Source organism: Kogia breviceps, chromosome 9 (genome assembly GCF_026419965.1).
Source record: "Kogia breviceps isolate mKogBre1 chromosome 9, mKogBre1 haplotype 1, whole genome shotgun sequence".
Classification (NCBI taxonomy): Eukaryota; Metazoa; Chordata; class Mammalia; order Artiodactyla; family Physeteridae; genus Kogia; species Kogia breviceps.
The window spans coordinates 43244912-43265523 of NC_081318.1; the positions used below are offsets into that span (position 1 = coordinate 43244912).

The window sequence follows — 20612 nt, forward strand, 5'->3', positions numbered from 1 at the left end:
GACAACCACATTCCCTGGTGTCCCAGACAATCACTATTACACTGTGTGACTTATTCAGTTTTCTCAAACAGCTGGAGATGTCCCAGTAAAAAATCCAAACTAATCCTTCAGCTGTCATGAATATATGTAACAGGAACACAAATGTCTTAACAAGCAATGGCACTATGCTGACTGTCAAAACTTTGGAGGTTTGCTATTATCTACTGATAACACTCTTTATAAAAATGAGCTATTGTAGGGTATATAAAATATATCTAAATAAATCTGTTAAAAATGGATGAACCTGAATTTGCCATAGCTTATTTGTAAAGTATAACACAACACATCTTGAAACAGAAAATGCATTGTTTTAAATCTTAAGCCCTTTATTTACTACAATGCAGAACATTTTATTTTTAGACATCAGTGGGTTTTGTTTTGTTGACATGTTCACTTATTCAACTGAAAACAAAAATCACATGGTGACTAGTAGTAAGAGCAAGCATGTAGACCGTTCTTTGTACTGATGTTAAATCAACTGATCAGTAAAGCCTTTCTTTCTGTCTAATAATTAGGACAAATTCACTGTTTCCAAATAGTGTTGGTCTAGGAATCCTCTAGAAATAAAGGCTTTCATTTCATACATAGAATAGTCACAAAATGGAGATAGCTTACTTTAACTCATTGGATTTGCTCATCCTAAATTGCTGTGAGATTCAGAGAAATGGATATTTTGTCATACGTTGTGCAACAGTTTCTTCAAATACCTGCTCATCCTCAATAAAACTAACAAGTCATCCAGACACGCCAACATCTCAATGTGGGATACAGAGGTGGACATATCCATCATACACACATATAAAATTAGGAGACTCAAGGAATATGCAAAGATGGCAAGAAATCATTTGATTCTTCGGTTATGCTCTAGTGACAAATATACATTTCTTGGCAACCAGCCAATCAGTTTTGGAAATAATATCGGACCACGACCCAATAAAGTCTAACAGCCTACCCCTTGTTTTACATGCACCATTAGAGCCTGTCGCCAATCACTAACCATATTTCTCAGGCATACTTTCCTTTCTTTGGAAGCATGAAATGCCCCTAAATAAATTTGCCATTCTCCAGAAAAACACACTTCCCATTCAACTGCAAATCCTATTCAAATCAAAAATTAATTCAGGCAGGCAGTTTAGATTTCTTAGAAAACTTCTTAAAAATGACAAATGTATGTGATGGTAAAGCCATCCAATATGTCTGCATGCTGCCTTATTAAATTAAAAACACCTGGTTTATTTATACAATGTATTCAATGGCTTACAGATTAGGATCCTAGAAACAATACATGTCTTATAGCAAAAAATATACATATAATAATCCACCTATAGTTTATATAAATGATGAAGTGTTTCTGAATATATCTATATATCTATATATATATACACATATATACTCTGTGTGTGTATTTGCAGAATCAGCACACAAATATCGCAGTCTTTCATTGGCTCTTCCACTTCAGTGTCAAGAACACCAGGTTCAAAGTCTGAAGGAGTGGAACAAAGGTCACCGCTGAGGACAAAGGACTGGCTTGATGCACCTTCCTTTGTGAAGGACCAAGTTTGCTGGACAGTGACAACCAGCAACACACGGCTTATTGCAGGGACCGATCTCATTCCAGTTGTCACAGGTCTTGGCACATCCCGGGCCACAGGTATCATACACAGCACCGTGCTTACACTGGGTGGCTGAAAAAGAGGAGGTGCTGTAGGTGAGATGTGGGGAAACCATTAGAGCCAGGTTAATTCACCCTCAGCCCCGTGCCATTCCCGAAGGCTCACGTCACTCACGGCACTGGTCTCCCCACAGCACAGGTGCAACTCTGCATCCTAACAAAAGAATAACAAACACCCAACACTGCCCAAACACTCTAGGAACCACCTGCACCTAGAAAAACAACATCAAATATCCACCTGCTGGGCCAGAGAACTTCAAAATAAAGTAAAATGAAAAAGCTTTATTCCCAGATAGGACAAACTATACATTAGTCAAGCTACAAGGAAATCTATAGGTTATTTAGGTATTGAGAATAGTATGAAAAGTTAACTCCAAATAGTTCTTCCAGCTATTGAGCTGCGATGGATAAAAATGATTTCTGCAACCACCTCAATATTCAAATATACAGAATTACACATACAGGGAAAAAAACCTGCCAAGGGTATTGGAAATGAGTGACATATTTTAATCTAGAGATCATGTGTTGAATTAATCAATTTGAGACAAATTGAGCAAGAGTCGGGTAGGGACCAATGGAGAAAAATTAGATGCCTGACTGGGGAGAGGGAAGTAGCCGGCTGGCTGGTCAGAGAACGTAAAAATGATGATGTAGCCAAATCATAGCAAGTTACTATCTTTGTTAACTTGGAGCTGAAATGATTTTGATAATATTCTGCGACTTCCTGAAATTCATGAATACAGTTGTCAGAAAAAAATACTGCCAACATTGTGGAAGTTTTATGACACGTGGACCTTTCCATCTGCGTTACTTCCAATGACAATCAAAGGCGCCACCCCTCATTCTCAGGAGTAGGAATGTGGATACATGTAGGGATTTAGAACAGGGAACCAGGCCGCACGGCAGGAGGTGAGTGGCGGGCAAGTGAGCAAAGCTTCATCTGTATTTACAGCCACTCCCCAGCACTCGAATTACTGCCGGAGCTCCGCCTCCTGTCAGATCAGTGGTGAAATTAGATGCACAAACCCTGCTGTGAACTACACACGCGAGGGATCTAGGTTGCGTGCTCCTTATGGGAATCTAGTGCCTGATGATCTGAGGTGGAGCTGAGGTGGTGAGGCTGGCGCTGGAGAGCGGCTGCAAATACAGATGATCATTAGCAGAGAGGTCTGACTACACAGAGACCATAATAAATCAACTGCTTGCAGACTCATATCAAAACCCTATCAGTGAGTGGCCAGTGAAAACAAGCTCAGGGCTCCCACTGATTCTATAATTATTTCATTATATATTACAATGTAATAATAATAGAAATAAAGTGCACAATAAATGTCATGTGCTTGAATCATCCCCAAACCATACCCCCTCCCCGCCCCAGTCCATGGAAATATTGTCTTCCACGAAACCAGTCCCTGGTGCCAAAAAGGCTGGGGACCGCTGATTTAGGAGAATCCTCTTGAAGAACAACCATAACAATCTAGCCTCCAGCTGCACTTGCCTTTGTCTACAGTTGCTGACACACAGCTCCTAGAACACTTGGAAATCTCCAAAGTGATGAGTGTCTTTTGTATGCTGGTAAGGACTGGTGCCTAGGGTCCCTAGATAGCTTCAGGATGGGGATTGGTTACCAAAAAGGCCAAGGCATGATTAGAGGGTTGGGACTTTCGGCCCCGTTTCCCAGGGCTGGGGAGAAGGATTGGACGCTGAGTTAATCACTTTCAGCCAGTGATTTAATCAATCAGGCCTACATAAGGAAATTTCTATACAAAGCCCTAAATAACTAACGACGGGTTCAGAAAACTTTGAAACTGGCAGACACATTTAGGTGCTGGGATTATGGTGTCCTCACTCCGCTGGGACAGAAGCTCCTGTGCACTGGGACCCTTCTAGACCTTACTCTCTGTACCTCTTCATCTGGCTGTTCATTTGTATCCTTTATAATAAACCAGTAAGAGCAAATAAGTGTTGTCCAGAGCTTTGGGAGCAATTCTAGTAAATTATTAAGCCTGAAAGGGGAGGGGGGTTGTGAGAACACCTCTCTCCCCTGACTTTGTAGCCAAGTGGAGCAGAAGTGAGGGTAACCTAGGGACTCAATACTTGCAACTGGCATCTGAAGTGAGGCGTCTTGTGGGACTGAGCCCTTAAACCTGTGGAGGCTGATGCTAACTCTGAGCAGTTAGTCTCAAAATTGAATGGAATTTAAGGACACCCAGTTGGTGTCCAGAGTGTTGGAGAATTGGTTGGTGTGAGGAAAAAAAAAAAAAAGCCCACACATGTGGTGTCAGCTTATTGTGAGTAAAAACAGTTCGTTTCCGGGGCACTGGACTTTTCCTTGTTTCCCAACATGCTAATTATCCATTTTAAAGTAGTCCATCTATGAAACTTACTTCAATTAAGTAAACCACATGCGCCACTTGTTTTCCACCTGGATCCTAACTGACACAGTGGATAAGTAAAAATCTACTACTATTCTTTAAGGCTACTTTCCCTAACGTTACCTCCACCATGTAACTCTAGTATGTTGTTTTGGCTTCTCATAATTTCATTCTATTCCTTAGGCCACTAGGAACCTCCTGGAGCCAAGCCAAGCCTGAAGACCCTGCCCTCTGCCTTGACCTAGTGCCACTGTCAAGCTCGGTGAATGTCACCACCATTCACCCTATCTTCCCCTCTTTTAGACTCAGTTCCCAACCTTTTCTCCTGCCTCTCTTGTCTGGATAGGATGTCCCTTGACTGAATACTCAGAGCTCCTGGCGCCCACCTCTATCCCTGCATTTGCAACATGAAATCATAATCATCCATTTCCTTGTCCTCTCTTTCTCCAACTAAATCTAGGCTACTTGAGGGAAGGGCGGTTTTGTTGATTTTCAGCAGTAGTGTGGTGTTTAACACGTAGAAGGGACTCAGAGAGCTGCTGTGTGATTGATGCATTGATAGATGGATGAGTGAGTGGGTGGATCAACTTAATTCTTCTCCTTTAAATCTCTTAACTTATGCATTTCTGATAATCTTTTGACTTTTCACGGATCCCTTCCAAGTTCCCTTTTTCTCTTTTCAGTGATTCATAGGATATGCTATATATTGGATATGCCTAATAATTTGGAAACACCCTAGCTGAATATCATATTCACAACAAATAATTGTATCCATGTGTTGTTCTATTTTTATGGATCAGTGGTGTTCAAAGCTGGAAATCAGGGTCGACACAGAACTTCCCAATGCCTGGACTCTCACCACAATTAAATTAGAACCTCTGAAGGTAGAACTAGGTTATCAGTATTTTAAAAATAATTTAAAAAATACTCCCCAGCACAGTTAATTTTAATGGGCAAACAAGTTTGAGAACTGGTCCTGTAAACAACCCTCACATTCATGCTTCGGTCACTGCAGAGACGCATGTCTTTTCAGCAAAGAAGAGGGCAACGAATATTTCCAAAGTGGAAGTAGGTGCACAATGGAAGCTCCTGCTGTTTCCCATCTTCTTCCATGTAAAACTCTACTGGAGCTCTTCCCAGTCTCAGGGCACTCATCCTCTCTTACTGATGACTTAGGACATCTGCAGGAGCACCTTAACCCACCTCCCTATTGCCTCTCCTCATGGGCACCCAGCCTTCATTTGCCATTTCCGTTTTCTGACCCATCTCTTCCAGGAACTTGCTCTATTATTTGTCCTTTTCCATGCACATTCATCTCCTGTCTCTATTGGCTCCATCCTCTAAATACTGGAAACATTTTCAGGTCAACACTAATCTTTAGCAAAATATTCCCTCACCTATCAGACTTCTTACCTCCAGACTTCGTAGAAAAGTTCACAGTCATTTTATCCAGTTCCTGTGCCATGAATTACCATTGGTGACCTACCTTCCTCACCCACCATTTTTACTGAAGCAGTTCCCGCCAACGTTTTCCACAATGACCATATCCACGGACATAGAGGCAGTCCCCATTCTCACATGATCTCACCACAAAACATTTAGTCTTTTTGTCCATTTTATCTTATGACACTGAAATTTCTAGGTTTTTCTGCTAACTTCTTGCAAACACCTTCTCTCTCTTGGGCTTATTTACCTGCTCCCTGGCACTGAATGTTCAAATTGCCTCCGAGACTCTTCCCCTGACATTCTCTTCTCTTCGCTTCCCTTTCCTTCTCTTCCTCTCTCTTCCCTTCCCTCTCTTTCTCTCTCCATCAGTTACTACAGTATTAGCTCTAATTTCCAGTCAAAAAGCTCTGAAATTGATTATCATCTGTTTGGATTCTCTTCCCAAACCAATCATTTCCAAGTCTTAATTCAAACGTCACCTCCTTCGAGTAGCTACCTAGATCTCCCCCAGGATACCCTTCCCTCTTCTTCATCCAACAGCACTTTTCACATTATAGTTATGTTGACTTGTTTTAATTCCCCAATTACTGTGCCGCTGTAGTTCTTAATCAGAGATGCTTACAAGAGTCTCCTGAGGATCCTTTAAAAGATACATATTCCTCAGTCCCTTCCCTAAAGACTTTTGCTCTGTGTCTACAGTGGAGCCTTGGGTAGCTGTAGATTTTAAAGGTTCCAGGGGTCACTACAACAAGCACCCCTGGTTGAACAGAATGAACGAACCACTGAATCTGGGACTCCTGAGGGCAGAGTCCTTGTCTTCTACGATGCAAAGTTCTGGCACTGGGCCAGGCACAGAGGAGCAGCTTAATAAATGTCTGTGCCTGTTGGATGATGATTTCATCTTAATAATGTTCAATCCATCATCCCGGTTCCCAAGCTGGATTACATTTGGCTGGCCTTAAGTTCATTTTCCACTCTGCTGCTTCCAGAATGCCCCTTTCAACTGACTTTTCCCTCCAGATACTTTGCTCCCTTTCAGATCTTGCAAAGATCCCTTCTAGTATGAACACTTGGCAGAATTTCCTCTCTCCCACCCATGTTTTTCCTTTTCCCTCCTCTCCTACAGACATGCATTCTCCCATGTCTTTTCCTCTCTCTGACCTCTCAATTCTTTCTTCTAATTCCACCACTTAATTTTCTACTGCTCCTCTGTGACATCTTACCTGTGACTACTGAACACTGAGATTTCCCTCACCATCTACAGGTAGAAATTAGAAGGTTGAAAATGAAGAACAACTAGAAAAAAGGAAAGGATCTTTTTCATCATCTCCATTCAATTCAAATTAAATCAACAAATATCTACTGAGTATCTACTATGTGGCAGGCATTCTCTTAGGCCAAGGAATCCAATGTGAATCAGATATCATCTCTGACCTCCAGTCTCAGGAGCCTGGACTTACAACCAAATAGGTGAAGAGGACACATAAACAGATTGTTAATTAAGTGCAAGATGTACACGTTAGACAGTGAGAACAAAGAACAGTGGAGGAATAAGAGAGACATCAACTCAATGTGGAGGGTTGGATAGAGATCCAGGAAGACTTCAGAGAATAGATCCCACTTAGATCTTAAAAGGTGAGTAGACATTGTCAGTCAGACAATGGCAGGAAGAGTTTCCCAGGCAGAGACAGCACTGAGAGCCAAGGTGGGGGTGGGGGGTAGGGCGTAAGGGGGTGTCAGCAACAACAAGCAGCCATGACCCAATCAGAAACGGGACGATCCTTGCTTTGTGGAAGGAAGGGAGCATGGGATTTGAGTGGGAGAGTGGGAGGAGACAGAGGCAGAGAAGTAGGCAGGGGCTGTAAGCCTTGAGGAAGAGGAATCTTGCAAGGGTTTTAAATGGGGGGGATGACATGATTAAATTTGCCTTCAAACTGGCACAACTTTTAGAAGATCCTATAAAGTTAATCCTGACTTGGACCTTGTTTTATTACCCTCTGTGAATCCATTTTTTTTCAAACTTATAAAAGGCAAGCAATACCTTTTTACAACATAAATGATTTGCACAGGGGCATTTGAAAAGGCTTCATTTGATCAAATACATTTTTTAAAACCCAGGAAACTACCAAAGTGGTTAAGGTTAGCAGGTATTTATTCCCAAGGGGGCACATAAGCAGCTACTCTGTAATGCGTGCAAGGACCATTACACGTTACTTTCTGTGGGATCCCATAAAGGCGCCACGTGTTGACTTTATCAATACGTTCAATAACTGTAGATCTATGCCCTCTGGAACTCACTGTCCCCATGTGCCCCTACTGTGCTGAAGGTCACAGTGCTGACCTTACCTCCTAATCCTTTACAGGATCCTTTCCCAGCCAGCCAAGGGAAAGATGAGTGCGTATAAGTAGAGCAGAGTTGCTGCAGGGCAGGGGCCAGAATCACCTGGAGTTTGTAGAATAAAACAAGGAGGAAACTGCTCACAGAACCCAGCAGATTATCTCATGTGCTGCCGGAACACACACACCACTCTGAATATCCCAGCCCCTTGCCCACTTAGAAAATGTATTCCTCAAAGTGTACTGACAATTAGTAGTGGCACCTACAGGGAGGCTGGCAGAAAATCTACTAAGGATGGCAAAGTAAGATGCAGGAGCAAGGTCATAGCAAAGCTACAGAGTCAGAAGGTACCAAGTAACAAATATCAATGATAAGGAACAAGTGAATAGAAATTGGAAATATCTACAGAACAAATATTTCCGTAAATTAGTGGATGCTTACATAAATAAATATATATTCATAGGTATATATATTTTTCTACAGTGCATTTGCTTATTTGTGTTCTCATAATAATTAAGAACAGTGGCTATAATGCAAATTGACCTAGGTTTGATTCCTAGCTTTCTTAGTTTCCACCTCTGTGATTTTTAGCAAACTACGGAAATATTCTAAGCCTTAATGTCCTTTACAGTAAAATGTGGGTAACAGAGTGTTAACATATAGATTAGAGTGGGGATTAAATAAGATAAAATGTAACACAAAGTCCTAGTATAGTCCTTGGGGCAAAGGAGGTGCTTAGAAAATAGTACACATTAATATAAATGGTCGTTAATGAAACTTTTAGAGACCTTCACAATAGCCCTCTGCACATTGTATTGTATTTAGTAATTCCTGTACTAAACTAGAGTTTCATTAGTCCTCCTTGCCACAGCTAGTGGGCATACACTTCATATGTCATGCTAGTGCTAAAATCCAACCTAGCCTGGGGGATGTCACTTGTTCATTCAGAGTTTCTTGCCTGGCTGGTTTCTTATTTGTTCAACTTCCAAGTCTTTTATCATGGAAAATTTCTCTTCTCAGTATTAAGTGGCCTTAAGTGCTGTCATAAGTCAAAAGATCTGGGAGCTAAAAATTAGTAAAGAGTATTCTTATAGTCTTCAATATTCCAGATGACTCAGAAATGAATCTACTGAGAGATGCTGCATATCTCCGTAAATACCAACTATCAATTGTGGAAGTTCAGTGTGAGAGTGTGTGTGTGTGTGTGTGTGTGTGTGTGTGTGTATAAAAGGTTCCCCTGCAATCAAACACTGACAGAGGTATACTTCACTTAGATGGTTCTGCTAATTTTAGTGGTAAATTGAACCTTTCAGAAGCCGTATTCCTCTTCCATTAGAAAAGTAATTTTAGCTGCTGAGATTCAGTCCCTGAACTCAGGATCCTGGAGGGGGAAAGTGTAGTCCTCCAATGCATTGGGTGCACTGAACTGGTGTTAAATACAGCCTGGCATCAGGAAGAGAGGGTTCACATGTTCCGTATCTGATATGATCCTCATCACAGCACCATACCTAATAAAATTAATAAAGTTCTGCTGAGCCCCACATTACACCAGGATGAACGGCTGGGGCTTGAGTCCATATATTTTATTCATTTCAAAGCAGATAAAAGGAGACAGGCATATTCAAGGTGTGGTGCAAGGACCCAGTCTCTCAAAACCCTGACCTTCCTATACTACCCTACACTGACGCACTAGGTGGGAGGTAAGCCAGTAGTCTCACCTTTCAGGAGCCTCAGCCATACCTTCATATGAGTTATTTTTATCAACTCAATCCCCTCTGGGAAGACAGCATTGATAGAGAGGCACTCTTGCCGTGGAAAGTGAACTCATACATAAAGATTGGACTTGGGTTTGCAGAGGAGAGAGCAAAACCAAAAGGGAAGTTCACAAGTAGATAAAATGGTCTGAGAGCTTTTTAAGGACATGGATTAGTGACTGTGTCAAGGGGTGGCATGAGGAAGCTTTAGTAACCCTCAAAACTCTCGTCGTCCTACCCCCCCAAGAGCCACCCAAATAAGCATACAAATTAACTCAGCAGTTTCAACTCTGGCTGCAGGTCAGAATCTCCTGAGAGGTTTCAAATGATACACGAGGCCAATTAAAGCAGGATATCTCGGCAAGGGGCCCAGGCATAGTTTTCTGATTTATCTTTTAAGCTCCCAGAGTGACTCCAATGTCCAGCCAGATTGAGACCCACTGTCTAAGTGAACACGATGTCCATGCACTGAAAATACAGACAAAGGCAATTCTTGAGCCCTCTTCCAACCGGATGACAGATCCTGCCCTCCACCAGTGTAGACCCTCCAGAGTTAGCAGCACCACGAACTGCCTTCTTTTCTAATAGCAGAGCTAAGGTTTCTAGGATTCCTATAGAATGTTGCAAACCCCCGTCTCTCCCTACCAGGCAAATCTGGTCCTTTGCAGAAAAACAGTTGCCAACCCTTGCAGTAAAAGACAAACATTTAGTCATCTCATCTTCAGGTCTAAATAAGAGCAGCAGTTACTACTGACTATCTTCTATGAGTTGAGCACTCTTGTAAGATGTTTCACGTACGCATCACTAATGCTTATAACTCTGCAGAGTAGATATTATTGTACATTTCCAAAATATTTCTAAAATCTCTCATCTTCCTCCACACACTGCCTCCATCTTAATCCAAGCCGCCACCATTTTGTCACCCTAAAGACTGCAATGGCCTCTTGACTTCAATCTTGCCCTATTCCATGTATTCTCTACACAGCAGCCTCTACACAGGGCGATCTTTCAAAAGCAGAAGGAGGGTGGCTTAAAGCCCATCACTGGCTTCCATCCTTCTTGGAATAAAAGCTAGACTCCTTCCCAAGACTTGCAGAGTCCTGCAATCCGGCTCTGGCTTCAACTCCACTCTCATCTTGTGCCCCTCTTTCCCCTGCCCTCCACACTGACTCCATTCCGGTTTGAGAGTGGCTATCTTATTCAAATATGTTTCCTCTGCATGGATCTCTTGCCCTGAGTCCCTTGGATCCTTCAGTGCTCGGCTGGAATATCATCCCCACAGAGACGCGCTCCTTCTTCTCCATCTAAGTAGCCACCGACTCCCTCCCCATTTGTTTTCTCTTGCTCTGCCCTATTTGCCTCCCCATCACCCTTACCACACTTAGCAAGTCTCTACCTGCTCGACTTACTATTTTTGTCTGGCTCTCCCACTGGGTTGCCAGCACCTCAATGACAGGGACCTCACCTCATCTCTCACAGTCACCAAAGTGCCCACAGTGCTTTGTTCAATGCCTAGTACTTAGCCACTTTGTAAGAAACATTTCTGGGATGAATAAAGAAGTCCATTTTACAGATATCAGATAAGCTAATTCACTTGCCTGAGATCAAAGAGCTAGAACGACTATTACAGAAGGAAAAGAAGGAAAATAATGTTCCACTAGTGTTTGTATAACCATTTCTCTCTCTCTTTCAAAAAAAAAAAAAATCACACTTATCCTGAAGACCTTAAATGACTGTAATTGTCCCGAATCTCCTTTGCTCCATACAGAACCTAAACCACAGCTGTGACTGTCCACGTGCTAAGCACATCCAGCTGGTAGCTTGAGGTTAGGAGGATTTTGCAACAGTGGAAATCCTTAAATTGTTCAAATGTGCTTGTCACAAAGCATTTCTCTTAAGTGCTTTCTATCCTGCCCAGTGGGAAGCCCCTGTGTTTTATCAAGTTGAAATCCAGCTGGGCCACTGATAAGATTTCCCCTCTGGCCAAGGGAGCGTGTGACCATTCACATCATCAAGTCTCTTCTATTGCTATCTTGGGCCCTGGAGTGAGTTTCTGATGTGTGGGTCGGCCAGGAGCTTCTCACCTGCACAGTTCTGCTGAGGCTCCCAGTGTACGTTGATGCCTTCTCTCTGGCAGGCGCGGGTATATGCCAGGAATGACTCGCAGTAACAGTTTTTATGGATTGGACATTCACACATATCTGTCACGCAGGACCTACGGGACCCAAGAAAAAGAAATGAACATTCAAAAATATCAAATTATCAAATGTCCTAAATGCAGCTTGGAGAAAAGGGGTGGGTGTGTGGTTGGATGTCAACCCTTGATTGGACATTAAAGTTTGCCATTTTAGTTTGGAAACCTAAAAATGATATAAAAATTCTGCATGAAACCTTACTGGATACCTCTGAATAATGTGACATCAGGTTCCCTTTCTTTTAGAGCAGGACCGGCGAATAGAACTTTCCGTAACGATGGAAATATTCTATAGTCTCCACTGTCCAAAGTAGTAGCCACTAATCATATCTAGCTATTGAGCACTTGGAATGTATCCAGTGTGACTGAAAAACCGAATTTTTTATTTGGCTTAATTTTAATTAATTTAGTTGCAAACAATCACATATGCCTATTGGTTACTACACCGGGAAGGCAGCTCTTAGAATTTAGTCCCTATTCAAGGTGCTGCCATTTTGTGAATAGCTCTGATATATGAATAACAGGTTCTATTACAATATAACCCAAATAGTGACCAACTTGATGAAAGCATAAAATCTCATGGCTTTCTGAAGACAAACAATTGGGATTCAATTTTGCAATATCTTCGAATCTTAGTCTTTTGAGGAACACACTGAACCTCGTTCTTTAGACCATGGGGTGACAAATTCCAAACAAAGCAAAACTATCAGGCCCCTAATTAGACTGAAAGATAAAGGCGACTGAGCCAAGGTCTTTGTTGCTTAAGTTTAAATACGGAAATGATGGGCCAGGACGTAAAGAGAACTGAAATGTGTTTTAAATACAAACTAATAAATTTTCAAACATGCTGACCTCGGAGGCCTAATAACGACCTCACGCTGGAATATGATATTACAGTTTACAAAGGACTTTCACATGCAGTCTGTCACCGAGTGCTAAATAGGATGTAGCACAGTCCCTGTTTTATCAATGAAAACTTCATTTTACAAATGAACAGATAGGCCCAAAGTCACATTAATAAGTGACAAAAGAGAGAATTAAATTACGCCTCCCGAGACTAGTGCTCTTTTTGTCATAGCATACCACCATCCTCGTCTTCATCTTCCAGCAAGTTTACTGTCTAACAATTTTGACTTAACATTTTATGCAAGATGCTCAAGGTTGATAAAATTAGACTACCCTTATTTTTTTCATCCCCTGTTCAGTAAAACCTCTTCCTTACAGAATCTAATTCAAGGCTGGAAGCAGAAAAAAATAATATTCAAGATTACAAATAGCACCAATGATCTTGAAAAGTGATCAGGACATGGTCATCCAATGTTATTATGTGAGCATTTCCTCTTGGTGTGAGACATGTGTACATACTTGATTATAGAGAGTAACCTGCTAGCTCTGGGTGGAGCTGGTGCACTGCCTGCTCTGAACAAGAATTAAATGGCAGAAACCATATTAAAGAATCAGTAGACTCATCGTGTACCCTCAAAGTTATTACATTTCAACACTCAAGGGCACAGCCTTGGGAATTGGGAACTAAACTGGAATAAAAGAGAAATGGATCTGAAGCCTCAAGAGTGCTTCCATTTCATCCGGTGAGAGATCCTGGTACTCAAGACACAATAATCAGGACAGAAAAACTACTCTCTCTTCTCTCTGTAATAATCAAGGCTGTATTTCTTAATATCCTCTCCACTTGTATTACAGAAAACCTGTGAAATTGTGTTCACCAGCAAAGCCTTTCCAATATTAGACACACATGTTGTGTCTTTAAATTCATGTGGAGCCTCCGGGCTTCCAAGAAAAGCCAGATAAAGCCTGTCCTTAAAACAGCCTCTAAATGTCTGAGCATGAACCCTCCTCAACATCGTTTCCTTTGTTGTTTCGATTTTTATTTCAGACTAACCCATACTGGTCATATGCATGTTCAGATTTCACAGCAACATTTTCAGCTGCCCCGGTCCTACCCTCCAAGCCCACTTCTGCTTCACATCTGTCAAGCACGCTCTTTCCTGGCCCACGGGTATGGGTCTCTTGCCCTTGCACTCAGCTCCCACTGACGTGACAAAAGTGGGATGGCACCTCGTGGGCCTGGTAAAATGATGGTACTTGTATGGAAAAGATCTCGACAGGAGGAAGTGCATCCTCTGCTTTGAAAGAATGTCTAATGCAATTCTTTAAAATTGTGTGGACAGTCAACAAACAGAATTTAACTTGTTTGTGTGAAGGGATTGCTGGCCAATGTTTTCCTTCTTTTCTCTTTATTTATTCCAGTTGTCTTATGAAGCTATTTATACAATTTAAAATAAATTATGGACAGCTAAATCCAATTCACTGAGACTGTTGAGAGAAAATGTTCTAAGCACATACTTAATAATTGCTACGTACACGTACTCTAGCCCACCGACAGACTGCTCTGGGCCCTCAGACACAATCAATTATATAGCTACCCTTTAAAACTAAGGAAGGGGCTTCCCTGGTGGCGCAGTGGTTGAGAATCCGCCTGCCGATGCAGGGGACACGGGTTCGTGCCCTGGTCCGGGAAGATCCCACATGCCGCGGAGCAACTAAGCCCGTGAGCCATGGCCGCTAGGCCTGCGCGTCTGGAGCCTGTGCTCCGCAACGGGAGAGGCCGCAACAGTGAGAGGCCCGCATACCGCAAAAAAAAAAAAAAAAAAAAAAACTAAGGAAGATTTGGGCTTCTTCTATTACTTATTCTATTGCCACTCATGAGAAACAACATTTGAGGGAAAGACATTTGTCAAAGTCAGCCCTTGACTTGAAATATGTCACATATTTCTAAAGGCTTGAAAGATGTGTTTTGTCATAGAAGTTAAAACTATGTCTTTTTTCACTTGTCAAGTTGATTTTTATGCAAAATTGTGCCCAGGGTTTGGGAGAGAATGGAGAAATAGACAGTGCATACTCTGCTGGAAAAGTGTAAAACTGTTAGCTCTTATGTTGAGCATTTTGCTCTACTCAGCTTTTACATGGATTACCGCATTTTCTCCACACAGAATTGGATATGAGGCAGGTCGTATTACTAGCCCACTTAACAGAAAGGGAAACTGAAGCTTGGGCATGTTAACAAGTTGTCCAGGGTCACATGGCTGATGACAGACCCGGAACCATAAAACCAGGACTGAACTCAGGTCTTTCTAATCTCAACAGTCATATTCATAACACCACTAGAAGATCTTTCTAGAGAGCAATTTGGCAATACTTATAAGTAGCCCTAAGAAACTTTCTTATCCTTTGATAGGGCAATTCCACATCTAAGGAAATAGTAATGCATGTGGACAAAGACTTTATATACAGGGGTTTCATCACAATGCTATTAAAATGAAAAAAAAAAAAGAAAAGAAAAAGAAATAACCTAAATTGCCTACAATAGGGGCCTGGTTAGATACATTTAGGTGACCTCTCTGATGAAATATTCTATGGCTATTACAATGATGTTTAGGAAATCTTAAAATGCGAGGAAATGTTCAGGAAGGATTAACTGAGAAAGAGCAAAACTGTTTCAGTCTTGTGTGGTCACACACAGCAAACAAAAATAACTGAAAATAGATATGCTCAAATATTCATAACAGTCAACTCAGAGTGGTGGCTCTTTTTATTTTCCTCCATATTTTCTACAATGAACACATATCACCTTTCTAAAAAGATAAAAATCACAGTGTATTTTTTAGACAACAAAAAGAACGATATAGGACATATTAATATTTCAATCCAAATTTAGGAACTAGAGTGAGAAAATAAAGAATGGGAGAAAAACAGAGTTTCTGTTTATAGATCTTAGTTATTAAATACTTCTCCAGCTAAAATCTTTCCAGTCTGTGGATCGGGGGCCTCCTGACATAGGCTGTGATTTGATTCACTTTATGTTGTCCTCAGATTTCCACGTTATTGATCTACTGATGCTGTGAACTTGACGGCCAGGCAGATGGAATGGATAACAGAATAATAGGCATGCTTCTGCTGTTTACAAAGGAATTTATCAAGAGAAAATAAAAGCATCCTCGTATGCCTTTCAAATTTCAGGGAGGGGCAAAACTATTGTCATTCAATTCCTGTTTATCACACTTAATAATTCAGCATGAGGAAAATCTAATTTATGACACAGTGGAGTTGAATTTTTGTATGTTAATGGAAGATTATGGTCCTTTCCTTAGTCAGTATTCACCGATATCTACATTTATATTCATTTTACAGAATCAGTAGCAGAATGTTATCACTTTCAGTAGTTACTGAGATTTATGGCTTTGGCTTCTCTGCTTTCATGGCATTATTCTGTCAGTAATGTTCTGTTTGATGCTGAGTTCTGGGTCAGAAAACACCGCCACCCATTGCTGCAGAGGGAAAACACAAGTTGCTCTGCAATTAAGCTTTACCAGGAATGCTCTGCAGGTAAAGAGCACTGGCCTGTGCAGTCCCTTTAAAGCATACTTTCTGTCACAGGAGCTTTGAATTCATGTATCTAGAAATGCTTTTCTGATTTATCCTCCCTGCACTTGGCATCTTTCCTGACAGCACAGAGGTGCAGGCAGGACTCTTGCTCCGTGGGGTTTGCATAGCTGCATGGTGCAGAGATATGGAAAGAGGACGCCAAGAGCTACTGCAGGGTCCCAGGGAGCTGATGTCGTGCTTGCCAGCACTTTGTCACACCACCTGCCTCCCTTCTCTAACCATTTTATGTACGTGTGCCATGTGTCACTAAGACCCTTTGAAGGCTTTTCCTCATAGCACCCAGCAGAGTACAAGTATCAGAACCCATCTGTGGTCCCTTCCCTCCCTGAAATACAACTTATCACAATTTATCTGCAGGGGAGCCCTCCTCATCTCTTTTCCCTCCTTCAAGTTACAACCACTGCCTTCTGCAAAGCTCTAAGAGAGTAGCCACTAGCCACATGAAGCTATTTAAATGGAAATTTAAGTTAACTACGTTTAAATAAAATTTAAAACTCAGTTCCTCAGTCACACTAGCCACATTTCAAGTGTTCAGTGGCCACATGCAGCTAGTGGCCACCATATTGGACACTTGTACCAGTTCCATCACTGCAGAAAGTCCTACTGGTACTGGACGGTGGTACCAAGTATGCAGCTCCATCTATGCTGGAAAACCATCCCTGTCCTCCACAGAGGGATCCTTGGGTGTAGTGAGATTAAGATGAAGTTCACTCCTGATGTCTTAGCGGGCACCTACAGAAAAAGTTCAAATTTCTTGGCCTAAAAAGTCAAGGTCCCTAGCGATCTAGATCACCCCTGTTTCTTCCCCACTCATTCTTTTATCCAATCACATATGAGTGTCTTATTAACCCTCAGGTTTCCTTCTGCCTTGCTGTTCCTGCCTTGAAAGTGCCTCCTTGTCTTTTGCACTGGAAAAGTCAGATGCCTATCCTTTAAGACAGTTCAAATTCCTCCGTGGTTCGCCCTGACTGGCCCAAGAAAAGTTATCCCCTTCCTGTTGGGTCTTATCCCCTCCACACCTTTATTCTTGTGCAGACCCTTTGAATCGTAATTACCTCTTTCGCTGTTTCAGGGGGAGGACTGTATCTCGCTCATCCAGCCAAGCACTGTGCCTTGCACACACAGCTCATTAAACATTCAGTGAATCATCGAAAGTGGATGAGAATGGCCTGGTAACCTTCACACAGCTTGCACAGGGTCAGACAGTTGGACACCGATATCTGAAGGGCATGAATCCATCCTTGTCCCTACTTGCTGGCCACTGCCTAACATGGCCACGGCATGCAGGCTGCTGGCCACGGCCACCTAGGAATGAAGCTGCTTCTACAAGAACCTTTCCGCCGTCGTTTTCATTTTGAACTTTTTGCACCCCTCTCCTGTATCCCAGAGGATTTCTTTTTAATTTAATGAATGGTGGAAAAAAGGATTTGATGAGAGAATTCTGCATTCATGACACATGTTCGGAGAAGTACATATCCAATATTGTAGGAACAACCTATAGCTCTTCTTGTTACTAAAAAGGCAAGCCTCCAATGCTGCTAAAATGAAAACATCAAACACCTCTCCACTTCTTAGCAACAGCATACCAAGTGATTTTCCCTCTGTTTTTTTCTGGCATTGAGGGCCACCCCTGCCAGAGAGAAGCAAGTGCTCATGACTTTGCTACCCAAACACGGTTCTGAAGACAGATATATGAACCATTGGGAACTCTCCACACTGTTTCTGGGGAAACAGAAGGGCAAGCCAGGAGTGACAGCAGCCAGCCCCATCTGGGAGCCAGAGTCAGAGCTCTGGCTTTCCCCTCTGCCACCACGAAGGGTCTTTGGCTGGGCTATGTTGTTTAAGCTGGAGGTCGGCTTTCCTAGGCACAACATCAGAACAAGACTGGAAGATGACTAGAAAACCACACTGAGGTCCTATGGCTTTCCTTGCTCCATATATCTGGAAAGTTCACAGAAGCAAGCGAAGGCATCTCAGGCTTGTTAGTGCCTGGGAATCGATGGGAAAGGCTATGTGAGACGGAGTCCTGGTTAGATGGACACAGTGAGTTTAGCTACCAAGAGCCTACTTAAAATTTCACATATACTTTAACCCTTGAATTCTGCCCTTGACCTCCCTAACTTGAATTACATGGAAGTAACCAGAGGTAGGAGGCACGGTCAGTATCCATGTCACATTATACCTAACAAAACAACTCCACACGTAACTCAGTAGTGGCTACGTTGGTTCTCCTCAGTACTACAGTATATGGGCACCCTTGTACTTTCACAAGAAAACCCCCACACTCTGACCTAAAAAACAGGGCCCAAACATTCAATACTGTGAACTATGAGGTTGCTTTATTGAGTTGTCAATGAGAGTGCGGGGCAAACTTGCAGGGCCAGCCAGTAGGGAGTCCCTGCTGCCCCCTGCAGACCCTTCCTGGGCTAGCCACAGTTTGGCACTATCGGGGCTTAACTACGGGCGAGAATAACCAAAAGCAAATATTGGCTTAAATATTGGTACCAGGCGGCCTGGGATTGCCAGGCCAGTACAGCAAGGTCAGGCATTTCTGGATGGGCTTGTGCATTTCATGAACTCTATCCTAGGAGACAGGGCAGGAGACTCTGGGAGGCCAGCTGTTTCTCTGGTTGTGGATCCTGAATTTATCTGCAGTCTAGCTTTCACCACCACCAACACACACACACACGCACGCACGCGCGCGCACGCGCGCGCACACACACACACACACACACACACACATACACGTTAGATCCTGAGCCCACTCCTTAGTGTGAAGAATGAATTCACTGAGCCCTGTTTGTTCCAGACACTAAGAGAGGCACGGAGATGAAGAGAGATGCACCGTACCGAGAAGGGGAAATTGTGCAGATACTAAAAACCAAACTCTTTTTTTTTTTTTTTTTTTTTTTTGTGGTACGTGGGCCTCTCACTGTTGTGGCCTCTCCCGTTGCGGAGCACAGGCTCCGGACGCGCAGGCCCAGCGGCCATGGCTCACGGACTTAGTTGCTCCGCGGCATGTGGGATCTTCCCGGACCAGGGCACGAACCCGTGTCTCCTGCATCGGCAGGCGGATTCTCAACCACTGCGCCACCAGGGAAGCCCAAAAACCAAACTCTTAATGATGTAATGCCTGCCCGCTAGAGCAATGGGCAGCTAGAACAACTAATTCCACAGGGGCGGGCAGGGTGTCCAGAGGTTTCACAGAGTAGGAGAGACGCAGGAACTGGGTCTTGAAGGATCTGTGGAATCATATTTGGTTAGAGAAAGAAGAAAAGGAAATTCTAGGCAAAGAGAGGGGCCCCAGGAAAAGCCCAGAGTTTCCAGTTACTCTAGAGGTAATAGCCACAGTCAGAAGGCATACCCATGTCACATTATACCTAAGAAAACAATTCCAAGCATAACTCGGCAGCCGCTACCTCAGTTCTCCTGAACACTATAAGGGCACAGGGTTTTCAGAGTAAAAGCCCAAGTCACCAGATCTGAGATTTGACAATCATATGACCCAAACTCCAACGTTAAAAAGCAAAAAAAAAAAAGTCCCTGACACAGAGCCTGCTCCTGAAGACCTCGTTCCTCACAGAATAGCCTGGCAGGTCTACTGTGAAGGCATTTCTTTCTTTTAGGAATTCCAATTGTCATAATCTCCAACCTTAACTCCTCGGTGTGACACCTGGTGCCACACAGACTCGGTGAGTGTGCTGCTGCCCGTGCTGACTCTTCCACTATCTTCCCGAGCTCCCCACTCAGCCCCGTGTGTTTTCATCTTCTTGCTTTCAGGCTCCTTCACTCTGTAACTGCTCTCTTCCTGCCTTGACAAGAATAAAAATCCAACTACCAAAATAACAGGGAAATAACCTACCAAACCAGTTTGATAATTATTCACAAGGAACCCCTTTGATTGCCTGGACTCCGTTTCTGTCATGTACACACGGCCTACCTATACGTACTTCCAACCTAAAACCTAGGGACGCTACATGTGCACCTATTTTACATTCTCCAGACACTGAAAAATATTGATTGCTTTAGTCCTCATAACACTCCCCAGGAGGCAAATGCCATGATCTACACGGCAGAAACTAGCGTGTTGCGTAGGAGTTCCAGAAATGGGCCTCAGCCTCGGACACCCTTCTAAAGCCAGCGATTGTTTGTTTTGGTGGAATAAGATGTATCTGTGGACACAGAGATCTCCTTGAAAGAGTAGCAATGCTTATGATTTTCCATAGATGCCAATTTTAACAGGAGTCCCTCACACTTGCTTTGAACAGAGACCAAACGACCATCATGCATGTTCTGGAACCTAAAATATTTTCTCCCTTGATAAGGCCAT

General features: G+C 42.7%; 1 protein-coding gene across 4 annotated transcripts in view; it reads right to left on the bottom strand.

Annotated features, from left to right (window-relative positions):
* Window positions 1–341: 341 nt before the first annotated feature.
* Window positions 342–20612, bottom strand: part of BMPER (BMP binding endothelial regulator) — a 249561-nt gene continuing 229290 nt past the window's right edge. For 2 of the 4 annotated variants that reach the window (XM_067042364.1, XM_067042362.1), the window contains 2 exons: window positions 11709–11839; window positions 346–1724 (listed from right to left, as the gene is read on the bottom strand). In XM_067042364.1, the coding sequence (XP_066898465.1) occupies window positions 1543–1724; window positions 11709–11839 (313 nt within the window). In that variant the 3' untranslated portion in view covers window positions 346–1542. Of the gene's footprint in view, window positions 1725–11708; window positions 11840–20612 lie in introns of all 4 variants that reach the window. The other 2 variants (XM_059074085.2, XM_067042361.1) reach the window with 2 other exon arrangements.